Genomic DNA, 22,951 nt, shown 5'->3' on the forward strand with positions numbered 1-22,951 from the left:
AGAGTTGATTCTGTTTTTCCCTGTTCCTGAAATGCATAGAAATGTGACATGAAAAGGTCACTGTGAACAAACTGCAGCCTTTTGTTTTCCAGTCTCTGCTTTTCTTTTGGCCACTCTGGCTGGCTGTGTGGACAGTGGGTGCCACCCACACTTCTGGTCCCCCAAATCCTTGGGCCCCCCTCCAGCCTTGCCCTCCATACCAAAACGTTTGGCTACTCCTGTTGAATGAATGTTGAACAGTTATGTAAATAACCATTACGTCAACTTTAAGGTTTTCAAAACCCATTTAAGAAGAGATTTCTTTTCCAATCAGAGATGGTGGTTGAAATGGATAAGAAGACCATTCTAGAGAGAAGACAGGCCAGACAATGGAAACATTCTGTGGTGAGACGCCCAGCCACTTGTGACAACGTGTGCCTCCGCCTCACTTCTTGCCTCCCTTTGCCCCTGCTGCCCCCTTTGCCTTGGCTTCCTTTGGTTTTCCTGCCTCTTTTTTTTTCTCTGCATCCACTGGTTTTACTTCAGCCACTGGCTTTTCAGGCTCCTTTGGTGGTGGAGGAACCAGCACATTCCTTTTGATCTTCTTGCCTTTGAAGTGTTTCTTTTGAAGACAAACGTCGACTAAAGCAAAAAGGGCGGCCACACATAAAAAGACCTGGGAAACAAAAGAAACCTCGTTACTTGGGGGCTTTTCCTTCCAAATGTCAGAGTTCCTTCCTGGCTTCCATGATCAGTCGCTGAGGTTTAACCCTCCCCTCAACCCCTCACGCTGCCAGATCCCAGACAGACTTCCGGTTTGCCCCGCTATCCGCCACTCGCTGGCTTCAGCTTCCTCAGCTGAGCCCCATCCCTTCTGTCGGTCACCTCAGCGCATTTTCTTTTTCTCTGCAGACCCGGCCTGGGTGGGGCCCTTTGCTCTGGGGTCCGCAAGCTGCTTTGAAGAGGAAACCATTAGCTAGGTGGGCTCCCTGGACATCATCTTTATTTAAATGGCTTTTCCACGAGAAACACCAACTTTACTTTCAGACTTTGCTTGGATGGCAAAATTTTGTGAAAACAGGGTCTTTTCCTTCGGGGAAAATAACTGTTCTCCCGAAGTGCTGATTTCTGAGCAAATAAACAGCCCAATGTGCAAGACTCACCACAGCGGCAAGGTAGTTCGTTGGCACTGTTTGCCGACTTCTGAGAGCAAAGACCGCGGCCCCCACGAGGAAACCACAGCAAAACAGGTCGTTGAGAAGATCCTGAAAGCATGGGAGAGATAAGTCAGCTCTCAACAGGGCTGAGGCCCCTTCAACACCTGCTGGTCTAGCTTCCGCCAAGGGGAATGGTTTTTAAAATGGCCGCGCTTCCGCCAAAGGGAATGGTTTCCAAACTTCTGCCACATCTAAAATGTGTGTGTGTTAGTCGCCCAGTGGTATCCGACTCTGAGACCCCATGGACTGTAGGCCACCAGGCTCCTCTGTCCATGGGATTTCCCAGGCAAGAGTACTACAGTGGATTGCCATGCCCTTCTCCAGGGGATCTTCCTGATCCAGGGATCGAACCCACATCATCCCCTGCATTGTAGATGGTCTCTTGCACTGCAGGCAGAGTCTTTACCACCTGAGCCACCAGGGTCAGATGATATAGGAAGGTATATAGGAAGATGAATGTATAGTGGGTTAGGGGGACATATCTGTAGTTCAACAGCTGGACTCTGAGTTGCTGGACTCTGAGTTGAGACACAAAGTCCAGGATGCTTAACTGCCATTATGAGCTGCCTTGGCTGCTATCCTGTGAAATCACACATTTGGTGGCTATGTTTTTAGCTATGCTTTTCCCCACTTCCAATGCTCACTTAAATAAATTTGCAACACACGACGTCTTTCTACTCTCCGGGCCAGTGCCTCTTTCTGAATAAAGGGTGGGCTGGGTTGCTCACAGGAGGTTCTGTCGGACTCTGATCCTGCGGCTGGAAGCCTGGCAGCGACGTCTTCACCCTCTGCCCACTCCTTCCCTGAGCCTTTGTAAGGCCAGGTCACTTCCTCATCATCCACCCTCCTTCCCACCCCTTGTGGCTGCAGTCCTGCCCTTGCTCCATATCTGTTTCCATGACCCTATCCTGACAAGGTCCAGATGTTGCCAGTTTGAGCAAAAGGGCTGCCTCCTATGCTGTCTTCCCCTCAAGTACCACCCACTGTGGCTCCCTGGCACAGCCAGATTTAACTCAGAGTTGGCCGAACCAGGGCCACAGCAAGTTGGCTTTCTCCCCCATCACTCCTGAGGCCCAGAGCTTGTGCGTCCTTTTAACCCTGTGGGCAGTGGCTGACCCTGCAGAGTTGGGCAGTGCCATCTTTCCCCTTGATTTCTCTGATGCCATTTTCTGTGGGTTGTCCTTCCCTGGCCACCTTGTCTCAGGCCTTTTTTTTCCCTCTTCAATGTTGTGGATTTTAATACATTGCAAACATACAGAAAATTATAGGACAGCCCAACCCTGCTCCCACCTCCACCGGCCATGATCCACTGAGATTAAACAGATGTTAATGTCTTGCAGTATTTGCCTCATGGCCCTCAAAACAAAAAGAAAAAAAAACAAACCCTAAGCAAAAAAGCTTTGTGGGATGAGCCAGTCTCACCATTCCATACCTGTCCCTGCGTTTTGCATGACTTCCAAGTCTATGGGTAGTCTTCCCAGATGTATAGCAGTATTTTCCTCTCTATTCAGCTCAGTTCAGTTCAGTGACTCAGTCGTATAGCGACTCCATGGACTGCAGCATGCCAGGCCTCCCTGTCCATCACCAACTCATGGAGCTTACCCAGACTCATATCCATTGAGTCGGTGATGCCATCCAACCATCTCATCCTCTGTTGCCCCCTTCTTCTGCCCCCAACCCTTCCCAGCATCAGGGTCTTTTCAAATGAGTCAGCTCTTTGCATCAGGTGGCCAAAGTTTTGGAGTTTCAGCTTCAACATCAGTCCTTCCAATGAACATTCAGGACTGATCTCCTTTAGGATGGACTGGTTGGATCTCCTTGCAGTCCAAGGGATTCTTAAGAGTCTTCTCCAACACCACTGTTCAAAAGCATCAACTCTTCAGCACTCAGCTTTCTTTATAGTCCAACTCTCACATCCATACATGACTACTGGAAAAACCATAGCCTTGACTAGATGGACCTTTGTTGACAAAGTAATGTCTCTGCTTTTTAAAATGCTGTCTAGGTTGGTCATAACTTTACTTCCAAGGAGTAAGTGTCTTTTAATTTCTTGGCTGCAGTCACCATCTGCAGTGATTTTGGAGCCCAGAAAAATAAAGTCTGACACTGTTTCCTCTGTTTCCCCATCTAGTTGCCATGAAGTAATGGGACCGATGCCATGATCTTAGTTTTCTGAATGTTGAGCTTTAAGCCAACTTTTTCACTCTCCTCTTTGACTTTCATCAAGAGGCTCTTTGCTGCTGCTGCTAAGTCGCTTCAGTCGTGTCTGACTCTGTGCGACCCCGTAGATGGCAGCCCACCACGCTCCCCAGTCCCTGGGATTCTCCAGGCGCGATCACTGGAGTGGGTTGCCATTTCCTTCTCCAATGCATGAAAGTGAAAAGTGAAAGTGAAAGTGAAGTCGTGTCCTACTCTTAGCGACCTCCATCCATGGGATTTTCCAGGCAAGAGTGCTGGAGTGGGGTGCCATTGCCTTCTCCGAAGAGGTTCTTTAGTTCTTCACTTTCTGCCATAAGGGTGGTGTCATCTGCATATCTGAGGTTATTGATATTTCTCCTGGCAATCTTGATTCCAGCTTGTGCTTCATCCAGCCCAGCGTTTCTCATGATGTACTCTGCATATAAGCTAAATAAGCAGGGTGACAATATACAGCCTTGACGTATTCATTTTCCTATTTGGAACCAGTCTGTTGTTCCATGTCCAGTTCTAACTGTTGCTTCCTGACCTGCATACAGATTTCTCAGGAAGCAGGTCAAGTGGTCTCGTATTCCCATCTCTTGAAGAATTTTCCACAGTTTGTTGTGATCCACACAGTTAAAGGCTTTGGCATAGTCAATAAAGCAGAAATAGATGTTTTTCTGGAACTCTCTTACTTTTTAGATGATCCAGCAGATGTTGGCAATTTGATCTCTGCTTCCTCTGCCTTTTCTAAATCCAGCTTGAACATCTGGAAGTTCACAGTTCATGTATTGGTGAAACCTGGCTTGGAGAATTTTGAGCATTGCTTTACTAGCGTGTGAGATGAGTACAATTGTGCGGTAGTTTGAGCATTCTTTGGCATTGCCTTTCTTTGGGATTGGAATGAAAACTGACCTTTTCCAGTCCTGTGGCCACTGCTGAGGTTTCCAAATTTGCTGGCATATTGAGTGCAGCACTTTCATAGCATCATCTTTTAGGGTTTGAAATAGCTCAACTGGAACTCCATCATCTCCACTAGCTTTGTTCATAGTGATGCTTCCTAAGGCCCACTTGACTTCATATTCCAGGATGTCTGGCCCTAGGTGAGGGATCACACCATCGTGATTATCTGGGTCATGAAGATATTTTTTGTACAGTTCTTCTGTGTATTCTCGCCACCTCTTCTTAATATCTTCTGCTTCTGTTAGATCCATACCATTTCTGTCCTTTATTGAGCCCATTTTGCATGAAATGTTCCCTTGGTATCTCTAATTTTCTTAAAGAGATCTCGTCTTTCCCATTCTATTGTTTTCCTCTATTTCTTTGCACTGATCACTGAGGAAGGCTTTCTTATCTCTCTTTGCTATTCTTTGGAACTCTACGTTCAAATGGGTATATCTTTCCTTTTCTCCTTTGTTTTTCACTTCTCTTCTTTTCATAGCTATTTGTAAGGCCTCCTCAGACAGCCATTTTGCTTTTTTGCATTTCTTTTTCTTGGGGAGGGTCTTGATTCCTTGTCTCCTGTACAATGTCACCAACCTCTGTTCAGAGTTCATCACTCTGTCTATCAGATCTAGTCCCTTAAATCTATTTCCCACTTCCACTGTATAATCATAAGGGATTTGAATAGATCATACCTGAATGGTCTAGTGGTTTTCCCTTCTTTTTTCAATGTAAGTCTGCATTTGGCAATAAGGAGTTCATGATCTGAGCCACAGTCAGCTCCCAGCCTTGTTTTGCTGACTGTATAGAGCTTCTCCATCTTTGGCTGCAAAAAATATAATCAATCTGATTTCAGTGTTGACCATCTGGCGCAGTCCATGTGTAGTCTCATCTTGTGTTTTTGGAAGAGGGTGTTTGCTATGACCAGCACGTTCTCTTGGCAAAACTCTATTACTTTGGCCCTGCTCATTCTGTACTCCAAGGCTAAATTTGCCTGTTACTCCAGGTGTTTCTTGACTTCCTACTTTTGCATTCCAGTCCCCTATAATGAAAAAGATATCTTTTTTGGGTGTTAGTTCTAAAAGGTCTTGTAGGTCTTCATATACCCATTCAACTTCAGCTTCTTCAGCATTACTGGTCGGGCATAGACTTGGATTACCATCATATTATATATTCATAAAAAATATATAGTATTTTGTGTTTCAAATTTCAATAAAAGATGTATCTTATAGCATGTCCTTTTTAAACTGAATTTTTGAGATTTACCCATCTTGAGAAATAGATGAGATTGAGATGAATGAGGCTGAATTCATTAATTTTAGCTAATGTATGAATAAACCAAACTAGAGACATTAGGGTACTTCTGCCTTTTGCTGCTGCTGCTTAGTTGCTTCCATCGTGTCCAACTCTGTGCAACCCCATAGATGGAAGCCCACGAGGCTCCCCCATCCCTGGGATTCTCCAGGCAAGAACACTGGAGTGGGTTGCCATTTCCTTCTCCAATGCATGAAAGTGAAAAGTGAAAGTGAAGACGCTCAGTCGTATCCGACTCCCAGCGACCCCATGGATTGCAGTCTACCAGGCTCCTCCATCCATGGGATTTTCCAGGCAAGAGTACTGGAGTGGGTTGCCATTGCCTTCATATGCCTGCAGTGAACACTTTTGTCTGTGCCTCTGATGAACATTTTTTCCTTGTTGAGGTGCTGTCAAACTTTTTTCTAAAAGACCTGTGTCAGTGTTCACTTATGCCCACAAACATATAGGGGTTCCTGTTTCCCATGTCCTTGCCAAGGCCTAGGATTACCAGTCTTATTTTTCTTTGCCCATCTGATGAGTTGAAATGGTACCCTGTTGTTTTACCTTTCAGATTGCTGGTTACCAATAAAGTGTTTTTAAAAACTTGTTTTAGACATTGGAGTTTCCTGTCTATTCATATCCCTTGCCCCATTTTTCTATGGGCTTATTTTTAAATTTTTATGATGTCCTCTTTTGTAAAAGTTTTAATTTTAATGATATACATGTTTTTTCTCTTTTTCTCATGGTCCCAAGTGCGTGTGTGTTCAGTCGTGTTGTGTCCAACTCTTTGTGATCCCTTGGACTGCAGCCTGCCAGGCTCCTCTGTCCATGGGATTTCCCAGGCAAGAATGAACATTTATTAAATACTCCATTCAGCTGTGTTATGCCACCTGTGTCATATGCAAAGTTGCCATATGTATATAGGTATATTTCTGGGTTCTCTCTCTCTCTCTTTTTAATACCTGTATTAGTCTGCTCATGTTGCCATATAACAAAATGCCACAGACTGGGTGGCTTAAGCATCAGACATTTATTTTCCTACAGTTCCAGAGGCTAGAAGTCTATGATCAAAGTGCTAGCAAAGTCAGTTTCTGGTGAGGACTCTTCCTGGTTTGCAGATGGCTGCCTTTTCACCATTTTCTCAGGTGGCCTTTCTGTGGTGGGCAAGGTAGGGGTGGAGAGGAAGTGGGAAGAGGGCAGGGGAGAGGAAGGGAAAGAAACAAGGTCTTGGTTATCTTTTCTTATAGGGACACTAATCCTATCAGATCAGGATTCCATGCTTAGGATCTCATTTAACCTATTTTTTAAAAATAGTTTTATACTTTGCCAACAAAGGTCCGTCTAGTCAAGGCTATGGTTTTTCCAGTGGTCATGTATGGATGTGAGAGTTGGACTGTGAAGAAGGCTGAGCACCGAAGAATTGATGCTTTTGAACTGTGGTGTTGGAGAAGACTCTTGAGAGTCCCTTGGACTGCAAGGAGGTCCAACCAGTCCATCCTAAAGGAGATCAGTCCTGGGTGTTCATTGGAAGGACTGATGTTAAAGCTGAAACTCCAGTACTTTGGCCACCTCATGCGAAGAGTTGACTCATTTGAAAAGACCCTGATGCTGGGAAGGATTGGGGGCAGGAGGAGAAGGGGACAACAGAGGATGAGATGGCTGGATGGCATCACCGACTCGATGGATGTGAGTTTGAGTGAACTCCGGGAGTTGGTGATGGACAGGGAGGCCTGGCGTGCTGTGATTCATGGGGTCACAAAGAGTCGGACATGACTGAGCGACTGAACTGACTGACATTTATTTTTGGCTCTGCTGAGTCTTCATTGCTGCGTGGGCTTTTCTCTAGTTGCAGTGAGTGGGGGCTACTCTCCCTAGTTGTGATGCATGGGCTTTCATTGTGATGGCTTCTCTTGTTGTGGAGCTCTAGGGCACGTGGGCTTCAGTAGTTGCAGCACGTGGACTCAGTAATTGTGGCTCGTGGACTCTAGAGCACAGGATCAATAGTTCTTGTGCACAGGTTTATTTGCTCTGCAGCATATGGGATCTTCCCAGACCAGGGATCAAACCTGGGTCTCCTGTATTGGCAGGCAGATTCTTTACCACTGAGCCACCAGGGAAGCCCCTCATTTAATCTTAATTACCACTCTGATGGCCCCATCTGCAAGTATAGGCACATTGAGGATTAGGATTTTAGCATTAGAATTTTTGGGGTACACATACATTCAATCCATTACAATTTGGTTAGTCTTTTTGTCAACCCCTGAGCTAGTACCAAAGCTTTACTCCAATATCTCCTTGGGTGGGTCCATCCTTGTAATTCTCTTTATTCTTCCATAAGAATCATCTTGAAAAGTTCCACAAACAACCTCTGTTAGGTTGAAATTTCATTTAATGTGGACACTGCTTTGGAATGAAATTGACATCTTTATGAGAGTAACTCTTCACATCTGTGACTGTGGTATATTTCTTCTCTTACTTAGATTTTTTTTGTTATGTCCAGTAACAAAATGTTGTTATCTCCACATGAAGTTTTACAGTCTTTGAACGGGTTTATTATTCTCAGACACCCATAGTTTCTGTTACTGCTTTAAATGCTTTCTTTGAAAAACCACATTTTCTCATTATTTGTTGCTGGTATTCAGGAACACTATTTGTTTCTGATTACCTTGTGGAACTCAATCAGTTCTAGTAATTTGAGTCTCTTGGATTTTCAGTGTCTTCTTATTTAAGTCGCTTCAGTCCTGTCCGACTCTGTGTGACCCCATAGACGGCAGCCCACCAGGCTCCCCTGTCTCTGGGATTCTTCAGGCAAGAACACTGGAGTGGGTTGCCATTTCCTTCTCCAATGCATGAAAGTGAAAAGTGAAAGTCGCTTGGTCGTGCCAATTCTTAGCGACCCCATGGACTGCAGCCTTCCAGGCTCCTCCGTCCATGGGATTTTCCAAGCAAGAGTACGGGAATGGGGTGCCATTGCCTTCTCCTGGATTTTCAGTGTAGAGAATCATATTATCAGTGAGTAATGCTAGTTTTTTTCTCCTTCCCAATCCATATACCATTTGTTCTTCTTGTCATATTGTACTAAGATCTTCAGCACAATGTTGAATAGAAGTGGGGATAGTAGGCATCTCTAAGGAAATGCTTCTAAGGTTTCACCATGAAATACAACGTTCATTTTAGGCTTGGGTAGGTATTTATTATTAAGTTAAGGAAGTTCCCCTTTTTCCTGGTTTACTAAGTGGCTTTCAAAAAGTAGTGTTGAATATTACTCAATAATTTTTCTGCAGCTTATGAGATGATTAAATGGTTTTCTCCTTTAAATCAAAGATGGTGAATTATGTTAACAGAACTTTGAGATGAAACCACCTTTATATTCCTGGCAGATGCCCTGCTTGGTCATGATGTCATGGTGCACTACTTGCTTATGTATTGCTTGATTTAGTTTGCTAGTGTTTTATTGAGAATTTTTATTGCTATACTCAAATAATATATGCCTGTAGTTTACTTTCTTTATCATGTCTGGTTTTAAGATCAAAGCCTTACCAGATGGTACAATATATTATAAACCTCCACCCCCCCCCCCATTTTTTAAAGAGAAAAAAGGGACAGACCAGTGGAACTGAATATGAAGTCTAGAAATCAACTGCATATGGGATTAAAAAAATTTATTTTTGGCTACATGTGGCATACAGGATCTTAGTTCTCTGACAAGATCAAAACCATGCACCCTGCAGTGGAAGCATGGATTCTTAACCACTGGACCACCAAAGAAGTCCCTCATATGGGATTTTAGCATTTAACAAAAATGCCATTTCAAATCAGCAGAGGGGCAAGTTGTACTGTTCAGTAAATGAATAAACTGAGTAACAGGGTGAAATAGTTGGCAAGCCATCAGGATACCAAGCTGGAGCCATGGTTCACACCATCTGCCAAACGATTCCACATAAATCAAAAGATTTAAGTGTAAGAAATGAAATAAGTGCCAGATGAAAACAGGGGTGAATTGCTTTATGACCTATTTTTCTATTTCTTTTTGAGTCAATTTTGTACACTGTGGTGACCCAAGGACCAAAGAGCATCTGCTTGGTTTTATCTAAAACCAAGGAGGGTCTTGGAACGCAGGAACGGAAAAACCAGACTCTTATCGTCCTTCCCTCCCCCATGTTGTAACTATTAACGGATTTCAGGTCCTCCTGAGCAGTGTAACCTGTCTCCCCTCCTATCCCACACATGGAGAAGGTATTTACCTTACTCTTACTCCACCAGTATACGTGCCTCATCCAATCAGCAAATGACCCGCAAGACCCCTATCCCACTCCTGGTACCCTGGGTATAAAAGTGGACTAAGGATTCCTGTTCAATGTCGGTTCTCCCTTGAGCTGGTCCACTGTTCTAACAGCATCTCCCACTCTAATAAAAATTTTTTTAATCTTTTATTTTATTTATTTTTTAAATATAAATTTATTTACTTTAATTGGAGGCTAATTACTTTACAATATGGTATTGGTTTTGCCATACATCAACATGAATCCCCCACAGGTGTACACGTGATCTCCATCCTGAACCCCCCTCCCACCTCCCTCCCAATTCCCTCTCATTCTGTCTCATGTCTGGAAATTCTTTTCCAACCCGCACCTGGACCACGACATACATCATATATTTTCTGAGAAATTAACTCTATATTCCAATTTATTGGCATAAAGGTTCATATTTTCCCTATGATCTTTAAAACCTCTTCTTTATACTAATATTTTTCTTTGTCCTCTTTTTTTCTTGAGGTTTATGGTTTATCTCCTTTATTAGTCTTTTCAAAGAAATAGATTTTGGTTTTATTAGTCCTCACTAATAATAGGACCTTTGTTTCCTATTTCATTAATTTTAGCTCTTTGACACTGCCTTCATAATTCTTTTTTGGTTTGTCTTGTCACATATAGATATGTGAATTGTTAATTTTCATTGTTCTTTTCTCAGTATATAGACTTGAATTTGGATTGCTTAACTGCATTCTACAGATAGTATTTGCTAATACTACATGTAACTAAATCCCTATGTGTTTGGGGAAAACCATTAAATTTCCCCCAAATACATAAAGATTTAAATTTTACTGATTTATTTCTAATTATATTGCATTGAAGTTAGAGAATGTGGTCTATATCATATCAGTTCCTTGTTATTTGTTTATTTTTGCATTGTGGTGTCATTGAGGATAACTTTTGTGATTGTTCCAAGTACGCCTGAAAGAATGTATAGCCTGTTACTCTGGGGTGCAGGGTTCTATATATCCTATTGATATATATAGCAGTGGATCAAGCTATCAATTACTGAAGGAGACATGTTAAAATCTCCCACTATGGTTATAATTAAGTTCATTTTTGTCTTTTATATTTAGGGAGCTATATTGTTAGGTATACGGGCTTTCCCAGTGGCTCAGCGCTAAAGACAGAAGACAACGTCTCAACGCAGAGCACAGTGCAAAAGATGGTGTGGGTTTGATCCCTGGGTTGGAAAGATCCCTTGCAGGAGGAAATGGCAACCTCCTCCAGTATTCTTGCCAGAAAAATCCCATGGACAGAGGAGTCTGGTGGGCTTACAGTCCATAGGGTCACGGAGTCAGATATGACTGAGTGAGCACACAGGCATTGTTAGGTACATACAAGTTCAGAATTGCTATATGTAGTGATCCTCTTGACATACTTAGTTTTTAAAACATAAAATTTGTTTACTACAATGGTAAAGTTACATTAGTTTTTTTTTAGTTAGTATTTTCCTCTAATTTTTTTCTATCTCTTACAACCTTTCTCCACATGCTTTGTACATTGTTGGATGTAAAAAATCTATTCTTAGGGTCCTTTCTCTTTTAAATGAATGATATAGTCCATTTATATTTGCCATCATTTATGATATATTTGGATGCACGTCCACCATTTTATTTTTTTCTATTTAACATATAATACACATTCCAAATTCACTGCAGATGGTGACTGCAGCCATGAAATTAAAAGACGCTTACTCCTTGGAAGGAAAGTTATGACCAACCTAGATAGCATATTCAAAAGCAGAGACATTACTTTGCCAACAAAGGTCCGTCTAGCAAAGGCTATGGTTTTTCCAGTGGTCATGTATGGATGTGAGAGCTGGACTGTGAAGAAAGCTGAGCGCCGAAGAATTGATGCTTTTGAACTGTGGTGTTGGAGAAGACTCTTGAGAGTCCCTTGGACTGCAAGGAGATCCAACCAGTCCATTCTGAAGGAGATCAGCCCTGGGTGTTCTTTGGAAGGAATGATGCTAAAGCTGAAACTCCAGTACTTTGGCCACCTCATGCAAAGTGCTGACTCACTGGAAAAGACCCTGATGCTGGGAGGGATCGGGGGCAGGAGGAGAAGGAGATGACAGAGGATGAAATGGCTAGATGGCATCACCGACTTGATGGACATGAGTTTGAGTGAACTCTGGGAGTTGATGATGGACAGGGAGGCCTGGCGTGCTGTGGTTAATGAGGTTGCAAAGAGTCAGACACGACTGAGCAACTGAACTGAACACATTCCTTTTTATTTTCCCCTTTTTACCTTCTATTGAGTCATGTCCCTCGATTCTCTTTTTACCCTTTCGTTTCAACAGGTTGGATGTTATATATCCCGGGATTCTGCAGCTTCTCTGGTGGCTCAAATGGTAAAGAATCTGACCTGCAATGTAGGAGACCCAGGTTCTCTCCCTGAGTCAGGGAAAATCCCCTGGAGAAGGGAATGGCTATCCACTCCAGTATTCTTGCCTGGGAAATCCCATAGACAGAGGAACCTGGAAGGCTACAGTCCATGGGGTTGCAAAGAGTCGGACACTACTGAAGCGACTTAACACACACATACACATATATCCTGGAATTCTATTCTTTAGCAAAATAATATTATGTTTTAATATGTTAATGGAGAAGGCAATGGCACCCCACTCCAGTACTCTGGCCTGGAAAATCCCATGGACGGAGGAGCCTGGTAGGCTGCAGTCCATGGGGTCGCTAGGAGTCGGACATGACTGAGCAACTTCACTTCACTTTCCACTTTCATGCACTGGAGAGGGAAATGGCAGCCTACTCCAGTGTTCTTGCCTGGAGAATCCCAGGCACGGGGAGCCTTGTGGGCTGCCGTCTATGGGGTCACACAGAGTCGGACACGACTGAAGTGACTTAGCATAGCAATATGTTAATATTAATATTATTACCAAGTCTACCGCTACTCCCAATAAAGGACTTTCGTTTATCATCTGCCACCACTATAGACTTACATGTTATTGTGTTGCTGCTACTTTAGATCCACCTTGGTTTAGTGTTCTCTCCGATAAAGCTATTAATAAGTTCTTAAAAACCAAGCAACCTTGGTCAAAATGTTTAAAGTCAATCCACAAGCTTACTAGGTTATTTGTTTACTGTTCCTTTTTTACACTGCAAACATTTCTTTTGGGTGTAATTTCATTCTTCCTGAAGTTTTTTACTAGATCCTTCAGTGAGGGTCAATGAAAGGGAAACATTTTTTCCTCATTCTAATTGTGTCTTTTACTCTTTTCACCTCAGTCTCTTAAAGAAATTATTCCATTGCTTTTTGGCCACTTTTGTTGCTGTTGAAAAATATGAAGTTAGTCTAATAGTTTGAGCTGTCTTTTTTAAGGTAAATTGTCTTTTCTGTTGGTTTGATTTGTTTTTTTCTTTGCCTCTGATGATCAGCTGTGCCTCTATGACATGTCTAGGTATGGCTTTATTTTTATTTATTCTTCTTGGTCCCTCTTTGAGAATTCATGTCTCTCATTAAATCTAATATTAATATGCCACTCAGTTTTTTTTTTGGTTATTCTTTTCATAGAGTATCTTTTTCCATTTTCACTTTCAACCTATTTGTATATTTGGATTTAAAGGAATTCTCCTGTGATCCTCATATAGTAGAATTACATTTTTTTTAATATAATCTATTCTGATAATCTTTACTTTTCAACTGAAGAGTTTAATCTATGAACACTTAAAGTAATTCAGTTCAGTTCAGTTGCTCAGTCATGTTTGACTCTTTGTGACCCCATGAATCACAGCACGCCAGGCCTCCCTGTCCATCACCAACTCCCGGAGTTCACCCAGACTCACGTCCATCAAGTCAGTGATGCCATCCAGCCATCTCATCCTCTGTCGTCCCCTTCTCCTCCTGCCCCCAATCCTTCCCAGCATCAGGGTCTTTTCCAATGAGTCAACTCTTCGCATGAGGTGGCCAAAGTATTGGAGTTTCAGCCTCAGCATCAGTCCTTCCAATGAACACCCAGGACTGGTCTCCTTTAGGATGGACTGGTTGGATCTCCTTGCAGTCCAAGGGACTCTCAAGAGTTACTGATGACTTATTTCTGTAATTTTGCTATTTATTCTCTATATTTCATATTTCTTTGTTCCTCAGTGTCTCCATTATTGCTTTATTTTGTATTTACTTTTTTGAAATGTGCCAATTTTATTCTCTTATTTCCTTTATGTCTATATATTTTAGTTAATTCCTTAGTGGTCACCTTGGGATTATTATTGGTATCTTAAATTTATAACAATCTCATTTGCATTGATACCAGCTGAGCTTCAGTAGTACACAGAAACTCATTATTATTGTCACAAATTGTATCTTTATACATTGTGGTCCATTAACATAGATTTAAATGGTTTTATGCATTTGTTTTTCAAATCATATCAGAAAAGAAAGAAGAGTTACAAACCCAAAATACAAGAATACTGGCTTTTATATTTCCTATGTAGTTACCTTTACTGGTGTTATTTTATGGCTTCAAATTATTGTCTGGTGTCCTTTCATTTTGGCCTGAAGCATTTCTTGTAGAGCAGGTATATCAGCAACAAATTCCATCAATTTTTGTTTACATGGGAATATCATCATTTCTCCTTCATTTCTATTTATTTTTAAAGGTTCTCCTTCATTTCTGAATGGTAATTTTTGAAGGGCAACTTCAAATTTGAAGGTTATTGTATTCATTTCTTGAGGTTGCAAAAACAGAGTACTACTACCTACATGGGTTAGAACAACATAAATTTAATGTTTCAGCTGTGGAAGCCAGAAATCTGAAATAGACAGGTATGCAGGGCCCTGCTTCCTCTAAAGATGCTTGAGTAATTATCTGTTTTGGGCTTCTCCTCCAGCTTCTTGTAGCTTGAGGCATTCCTTGTCTTGTCTTGTCTTCCTATCTTCTTCCTGTGTCTCTTCACATTGTCTTCTTTCTGTTTATATCTGTATCTGTGTCCAAGTTCCTCCCTTTTACAAAGACACTAGTCATATTGGATTAGGTCCACTCTGATAACCTCATCTTTATTTGACCATCGGCAAAGACCTTATTTGGAAATAATGTTTGGAAATAATGAAATCATGTTCACAGGAACCGGGAGTTAAGACATCACCATATTTGGGGGGTACATAATTCAACCCATAACAGACAGCACATTTAAAAGATGGAATTTTTGGTGGATAGTTTTTTTTTTTTTCTTCCCCCCTTTAAGGACTGTAAATACATCATTCCACTCCCTCAGGTCTCCATGGTGTCTGATGAGAAATTAGTTGTTAATCTTATTAAGGGTCCCTTGTACAAGATGAGTTACTTCTCTCATAACTTTCAAGACTTTCTCCTGTCTTCATCTTTAGACAGTTTGATTATAATGTGTCTCAGAGTGGATCACTTTGAGTTTATCCTACTTGGCTCCTTTTGGATGCATAGATTCCTATCTTTTACCAAATTTGGAAAGATTTTGGCATTATTTCTTTGAATATTCTTTCTGTCCCTTTCTCTCGTTTTTCCCCTTTTGGGACTCTGCCTATGTTAGTATGCTTGATGGTGTCCCATGGGTCTGTTAAACTCTGTTCATTTTTTCTTCATTCTTTTTTCTGTTTCTCAAACTGAATGGTCTCAATTGACCTGTCTTCAGGCTCACTGATTCATTCTTCTGCCTGTTCAAATCTGCTGTTTAAAAAGCTCTAGTGAATTTTTCACTTCAGTTATATTAGTTTTCAGCTCCAGAATTTCTATCTGGTTTCTTTTTAAACTTCTCTTTACTGACATTATATATTTGGTCCATGATTGTTCTCTTGGTTTCCTTTAGTTCCTTGAGCATTTTAAAGACATTTAAAGTCTTTGTCTAGTAAGACCAATATCTAGGTTTCTTCAACAGCAGTCTCTATTAATATATATATATATTTTCTGTGAATGGGCCAAACTTTTTTTGCATGCCTTATAATTCTTTGAAAACTGTGCATTTTGAATATAATAATATAGTTACTCTGGAAACCATATTGCCTCTAGAGTTTGTTGCTGCTGTTTGTTGTGAGTTAAAAGTCATTTGTATGTTTAATGTTTTTTCCTAAACTATGTTTTAAAAGATTGTATTCTTTCTCTTGTGTGGCCACCGATGTCTTTGTCTTTCATCAGCTTAATAATCAGGAGATTATTTGATGGGTATTTCCTTAAATATTGGAAACAAACAAGTCTTTGCAAATTGGCTTTATATTAGGGCACTCCTTCAATACCTCTCCAAGCTGTTTAGATCTCTTAGTTTTTACTTGCCGCTTGTGTAGAGCCTAAAGGTCAGGCAAAGACGAAAGCTTAGTTCTTTTTTTTTTTTTTCCTGGGCATGTGCTGTCCTAGATTACCTGGTAGAGGTGGAGGCTTTTCAAAGCTCTTATTTCTCCCATGCATCTCCTTCCCAAACTTCTGATCTGTCTACTTCTTGGAAAACCTTGCCCCAGGTTTATATTAGTACATATGCCTTTAAATGCTATTAACAAATGTTATCTAGGAGGCTGCTTCAGCCTTGAGAAAACTCTGAGGCAGGTGACACAAAGGCAAATCCCTGGCCAGTCCTTCAGAGAGCCACCAGATAGGTCAAGCACACAACTTAATTCTTTGGGAGCAAGATTTGTATGGTTCCCTCTGCCACCAGCAAGGAATATGGTCAGGAATGTGGGCTATCTTCACGTCCACTGACAAGCTGGGGATTGAGGGATGGCAGGCAGGTTAAGTTATAAGGCTACCAAATTCTCTTACCCAAATTCAATAACTTCTTTCTCCATTAAGCATTTTGTTTTTAATTAGATTTCAGAGCTCTGAAAAAGTTGGTTCTGACAGTTTTTGAAAGCCTAATCATTGCTGTAGTGGAAGGACAGAGATTTGGAATTCCCTACTCTGTCCGTTTGTTTTTTTTTGGCTGCACAGCATGTGGGATCTCAGGGGATTGAACCTGCACCCCCTGCATTGGAAGTGCAAAGTCAATCACTGGACTTCCAGGGAAAGTCCTACTCTGCCATTTTTAGTGATGTCACTCATTAAATCTGGAGGGGTCTCAGTTACTATCACTTTGAATATTCTCTATTCTCTTGTGTGTCTCCTTCTGGAATTCCTATTAGGTTTATGATGGACTTTCTCATTCCATATTCTATGTTTCAACTTCTCTCTTCATATTTTCCTCTCTTTATCCATCAGTAATATATTCTGGGTAATTTTCCCACATTCTTAGGCTCATTGCTTCCCCAGCTTTTGTCTAATATATTTTTAAACCAATTTATTGACATTTTTATTTCTATAACCATATGTTCAGGTTCTAGACATTATATCTTGTAATTTTTAAAAAATCTGGCTATTCTGACCTCTTAATATCTTATTCTTTTCTTCAGGCTTTTATTTATGTATTTATAATTTACTGCTGCTAAGTCGCTTCAGTCGTGTCCGACTCTGTGCAACCCCATAGACGGCAGCCCACCAGGCCCCGCTGTCCCTGGGATTCTCTAGGCAAGAACACTGGAGTGGGTTGCCATTTCCTCCTCCAATGCATGAAAGTGAAAAGTGAAAGTGAAGTCGCTCAGTCGGGTTCCGACTCTTAGCGACCCCATGGACTGCAGCCTACCAGGCTCCTCTGTCCATGGGATTTTCCAGGCAAGAGTACTGGAGTGGGGTGCCATTGCCTTCTATTTATAATTTAAATGTATTATAAATTATTTTCAGACAGTTCTTTTATTATCTCATATTCTAAGGGTTCCAATCCTCCCATTTGTTATTTTTGCTGGTTCTTGATTCTTAGTCATGAGTTTTGTAGTTTTGAACTGTGAATTCATTTTTGATTGCCCCCCCCCACACACACACCCTTTTCATTATAGGGGACTGGAATGCAAAAGTAGGAAATAAAGAAACACCTGGAGTAATAGGCAAATTTGGCCTTGGAGTACAGAATGAAGCAGGGCAAAGGTAATAGAGTTTTGCCAAGAGAAGGCACTGGTCATAGCAAACACCTTCTTCCAACAACACAAGATAAGACTCTACACATAGACATCACCAGATGGCCAATACTGAAATCAGACTGATTATATTCTTTGCAGCCAAAGATGGAGAAGCTCTATACAGTCAGCAAAACAAGGCTGGGAGCTGACTGTGGCTCAGATCATGAACTCCTTATTGCCAAATGCAGACTTACATTGAAGAAAGTAGGGAAAACCACTAGACCATTCAGGTATGACCTAAATCAAATCCCTTATGATTATACAGTAGAAGTGAGAAATAGATTTAAAGGACTAGACCTGATAGACAGAGTGCCTGGTGAACTATGGACGGAGGTTCATGACATTGTACAGGAGACAGGGATCAAGACCATCCCCAAGAAAAAGAAATGCAAAAAAGCAAAATGGCTGTCTGAGGAGGCCTTACAAATAGCTGTGAAAAGAAGAGAAGCGAAAAACAAAGGAGAAAAGGAAAGATATACCTATTTGAATGCAGAGTTCCAAAGAATAGCAAGGAGAGATAAGAAAGGCTTCCTCAGTGATCAGTACAAAGAAATAGAGGAAAACAATAGAATAGGAAAGACTAGAGATCTCTTTAAGAAAATTAGAGATACAATGGGAACATTTCATGCAAAATGGGCTCAATAAAGGACAGAAATGGTATGGACCTAACAGAAGATATTAAGAAGAGATGGCAAGAATACACAGAAGAACTGTACAAAAAAGATCTTCATGACCCAGATAATCACGATGGTATGATCCCTCACCTAGAGCCAGACATCCTGGAATATGAAGTCAAGTGGGCCTTAGGAAGCATCACTATGAACAAAGCTAGTGGAGATGATGGAGTTCCAGTTGAGCTATTTCAAACCCTAAAAGATGATGCTGTGAAAGTGCTGCACTCAATATGCCAGCAAATTTGGAAACCTCAGCAGTGGCCACAGGACTGGAAAAGGTCAGTTTTCATTCCAATCCCAAAGAAAGGCAATGCCAAAGAATGCTCAAACTACCGCACAATTGTACTCATCTCACACGCTAGTGAAGTAATGCTCAAAATTCTCCAAGCCAGGTTTCACCAATACATGAACTGTGAACTTCCAGATGTTCAAGATGGATTTAGAAAAGGCAGAGGAACCTGAGATCAAATTGCCAACATCTGCTGGATCATCTGAAAAGTAAGAGAGTTCCAGAAAAACATCTATTTCTGTTTTATTGACTATGCCAAAGCCTTTGACTGTGTGGATCACAACAAACTGTGGAAAATTCTTCAAGAGATGGGAATACGAGACCACTTGACCTGCCTCCTGAGAAATCTGTATGCAGGTCAGGAAGCAACAGTTAGAACTGGACATGGAACAACAGACTGGTTCCAAATAGGAAAAGGAGTACGTCAAAGCTGTATATTGTCACCCTGCTTACTTAGCTTATATGCAGAGTACATCATGAGAAATGCTGGGCTGGATGAAGCACAAGCTGGACTCAAGATTGCTGGGAGAAATATCAAGCTCAGATATGCAGATAACACCACCCTTATGGCAGAAAGTGAAGAAGAACTAAAGAGCCTCTTGATGAAAGTGAAAGAGGACAGAGAAAAAGTTGGCTTAAAGCTCAACATTCAGAAAACGAAGATCATGGCATCCGGTCCCATCACTTCATGGCAACTAAATGGGGAAACAGGAAACAGTGGCTGACTTTATTTTCTTGGGCTCCAAAATCACTGCAGATGGTGATTGCAGCCAAGAAATTAAAAGATGCTTACTCCTTGGAAGGAAAGTTATGACCAACCTAGAGAATATTTTAAAAAGCAGAGACATTACTTTGCCAACAAAGGTCCATCTAGTCAAGGCTATGGTTTTTCCAGTGGTCATGTATGGATGTGAGAGTTGGACTATAAAGAAAGCTGAGCACTGAAGAATTGTTGCTTTTGAACTGTGGTGTTGAAGAAGACTCTTGAGAGTCCCTTGGACTGCAAGGAGATCCAACCAGTTCATCCTAAAGGAGATCAGTCCTGAATGTTCATTGGAAGGACTGATGTTGAAGCTGAAACTCCAATACTTTGGCCACCTGATGCAAAGAGCTGACTCATTTGAAAAGTCCCTGATGCTAGGAAAGATTGAAGGTGGGAGGAGAAGGGGATGACAGAGGATGAGATGGTTGGATGGCTTCACCGACTCAATGGACATGAGTTTAGGTAAGCTCCAGGAGTTGGTGATGGACAGGGAGGCCTGGCGTGTTGCAGTCCATGGAGTTACAAAGAGTCGGACATGACTGGGTGACTGAACTGAATGTAACCTGTCTTGTGAGATCTGTTTATGCTTTGATTATGATTTTGCACTTGTTTGTCAGGAATCCCATGGATTTCTTTAGAATACTATCAAATTGGGATTGATTTTTATGCCAGTTCCCAGGCACTGTGTTTTCTAAACTTCATCAAGGTTTCCAGGCTGAAGGCAGGAAAAACTTAAACCAAATGTATACAAAGGGCTTCCCAGGTGGTGCTAGTGGTAAAGAACTCACCTGCCAATGCCGGTGACATAAGAGACGAGGGTTCAATCCCTGGATCAGGAAGATCCCCTGGAGGGGGACATGGCAACTCACTCCAGTATTCTTGCCTGGAGAATCGCATAAACAAAGGAGCCTGGCAGGCTACAGTCCATAGGGTCACACAGAATCAGACACGACTCAAGTGCCTTAGCAGGTACACACACATACAAAGTGTAGGCTCAAGGTTCATATTTCTCAAGGTCTTTTTTGGTTTCTCCTCACTGAAAACTTAGGTAGAGATGAGTATGCTTTCTTGTTCCTCTGTATAAGGAAAAGGTGTCTCCTCTATCTTTTCCCTCAGGGTACAATCTTTGCAGGATACTGGCCTTATGTGGGATTCTTGGTTCTAAATCTCCACTTTGCCTAGGACCAAGGCCGCATCTCTTAACTTGAGAATATGTGAGAATCCATGTTCAGAGCTCCTGGGCTAACACTTCATGGGCCATCTCCACCCACACTGAAGCAGCTGATTAGATCCCTGCTCCTGTTTCCCATTTCTGGCATCTGTGTGTTTCCCCCTTTTTTTCCTTTTGCCAACTCAGCCATTCAGTTAAATCAATAGTGTTTACATTCCCCCCCTAATAGTTTTATGTAAGTACAGCAGGAGGATTTTCAGGGTTCAGTGATTTTTCATCTTGTGGGAACTACCAGTATCTTCTCAAGGACTTTGGCTGGAAATGTGTCCTCTGCTTATCCCTTTCCCAAGAGCCTTATATGGCCCTCTTTTCCTTTCTCCAGACCTGTGGGTCCCTGGACTCTAAAAACTTTTAATAAGTAGGCAGGACAGATTGCAGTTAGGGACTCGGACTCCACTGATAAAGCTGGGTTTGAATCCTTTTTCTGCCACTTACTACCTGAATTACCTGGGGGCAAGTTGCTTGGCCATTCTGAACCCATTTCGTGTATAAAGTGAGTGAAAACAGTGAGCATAGGACTCTAGAGACATGCTGTGATCGAGCAATGAACAAGGGACCTTGGGTTAGTTGGAAGTTAGGTAGGTAAGTTTTGCGATTACCCAATGGGCAAAGGTTCAACTCCGTGAGTCTTCGCATCAGGCACTTTATTTTTCCTCTCTAGGAACAATCTAATACAAGATTATTACTGTCTTCATGTTACAGATGAAGAAACAGAGTCTGGGAGTGGTAACTTGCCCAGCTCAGTCCCATTCCAGTGAATGATTGCTTTGGGCTGAACATATTTCTGGGCTTAACATCCCTTTACAAGGATAGTCACTGGAGATCTGGTGGTACTTTAGAAGTGATTTTTCTTTTTAATTCTCATTTTATATGATTGATTTCTTTCTTGGATTTCAGGCGACAGGGTACCTTTGAAGTGATCTTTTCAGTCAAGTGTGCTGGCATAGGGGTTGGCAGGAACCACTGGTTGCTACACCCCCCTTGCTGCCAAGAAGAGCAAAACTTCAGGAAAGCAGACTTCTTCCTTTGACCACCAGGTAGGGAAGGGGCCCTCCACCCTTAAGCTGAGCTTTTTGGAAGCCTTTTCTACCTAACTTCAGCTGCCCCTGCTCTGGCCCTGCCTGAAGGTGCTAAGCCCATGCCTGGAACACAATAAGAGAGATGAGGTGTATCTCTTTGTTCAGTCACTTTTCAAGTGCCAAGATACACGCGTGGATGTCACACCAGGCTCAGCCACTCCCCACCACCCCTCACTTACAGAAATGGGCCACAGGATGAAGGGCAGGTATCTCTGGATGGCGAAGGTGTAGATAATGAAGAAGAAGATGAAGATGGATATCTCCATGGTGATGATGAGTGTCAGGAGGGGGTGTACAGTGCTCCCCGTGAACATTACCAGCGAACCTATTAGGCAGGCCTGCCGGGAGACATGCCCTTTGAGCCATGGCAAAGGGCTCAGGCCACAGGAGCCCCAGGGAGCCAACTCCTTCTCCTTCCTCCCATCTTTGGACATCCCGCTCCCACCCAGGGATACAGGCCCAACTTACCAAGCTAATGAGCTTGACCTCAGCGTGCCCCACACTCCAGAACTCTTTATTGCTGTCCTTGAATTCCCACTTGTAACGGCGACACCCCTTCCTCGTTCCCACTTCATCCTTGGGCTGCTCTGACTTTTTCTTGGGCTCCTCTGGGTCTTTCTCGCCCTTCTGCGGCGGTGGCGCTTCAGCTGCCGGTTCCCCGGGTTTGCCCTTTTTATCAGCCATCTGACCGTGAAGTTCTCAGGTTCTCACGGCCTGCCCAACTTCTCCTGCCGTCCCTGGCCAGGCTCGGCCTTTGCGCGAGCCAGATGCCCACCGACCTACTTAGAGGCCGCGCTCAGCCAACTGCCAGGGAGGAGGAGCGAAAAGCCAACGCCTGGCACCCTCCTGGCACGCGCCTGGTCTCGCCACGCGAGTCCCCTCCACCCGCCCCTGGCCCCCGGCCCCCGGCCCCCGCCCTCCGGCGGGCGGGACCCGCCAGGAGCACCGCGCGCATCTCCGGGCACCGCTAGCATCTCCATCTCCCGGCCGCCCACCCCTTGCGAGGAAGCCGCCGCCCCAACTCCGGC

The 22,951-nt window shown here is 42.6% G+C and overlaps 1 protein-coding gene across 1 annotated transcript; it reads right to left on the minus strand.

Moving 5' to 3' along the window:
- Positions 1 to 265: 265 nt before the first annotated feature.
- On the minus strand, positions 266 to 22,771 carry CMTM2 (CKLF like MARVEL transmembrane domain containing 2). Its single transcript, XM_027515353.1, has 4 exons — positions 22,392 to 22,771; positions 22,103 to 22,261; positions 1,143 to 1,244; positions 266 to 655 (listed from the first exon to the last, which is right to left on the minus strand). The coding sequence occupies exons 1-4, from the start codon at positions 22,605 to 22,607 to the stop codon at positions 425 to 427; spliced, it is 708 nt and encodes a 235-aa protein (XP_027371154.1). The 5' UTR covers positions 22,608 to 22,771; the 3' UTR covers positions 266 to 424.
- Positions 22,772 to 22,951: the final 180 nt, after the last annotated feature.

This window comes from Bos indicus x Bos taurus, chromosome 18, assembly GCF_003369695.1.
Source record: "Bos indicus x Bos taurus breed Angus x Brahman F1 hybrid chromosome 18, Bos_hybrid_MaternalHap_v2.0, whole genome shotgun sequence".
NCBI lineage: Eukaryota > Metazoa > Chordata > Mammalia > Artiodactyla > Bovidae > Bos > Bos indicus x Bos taurus.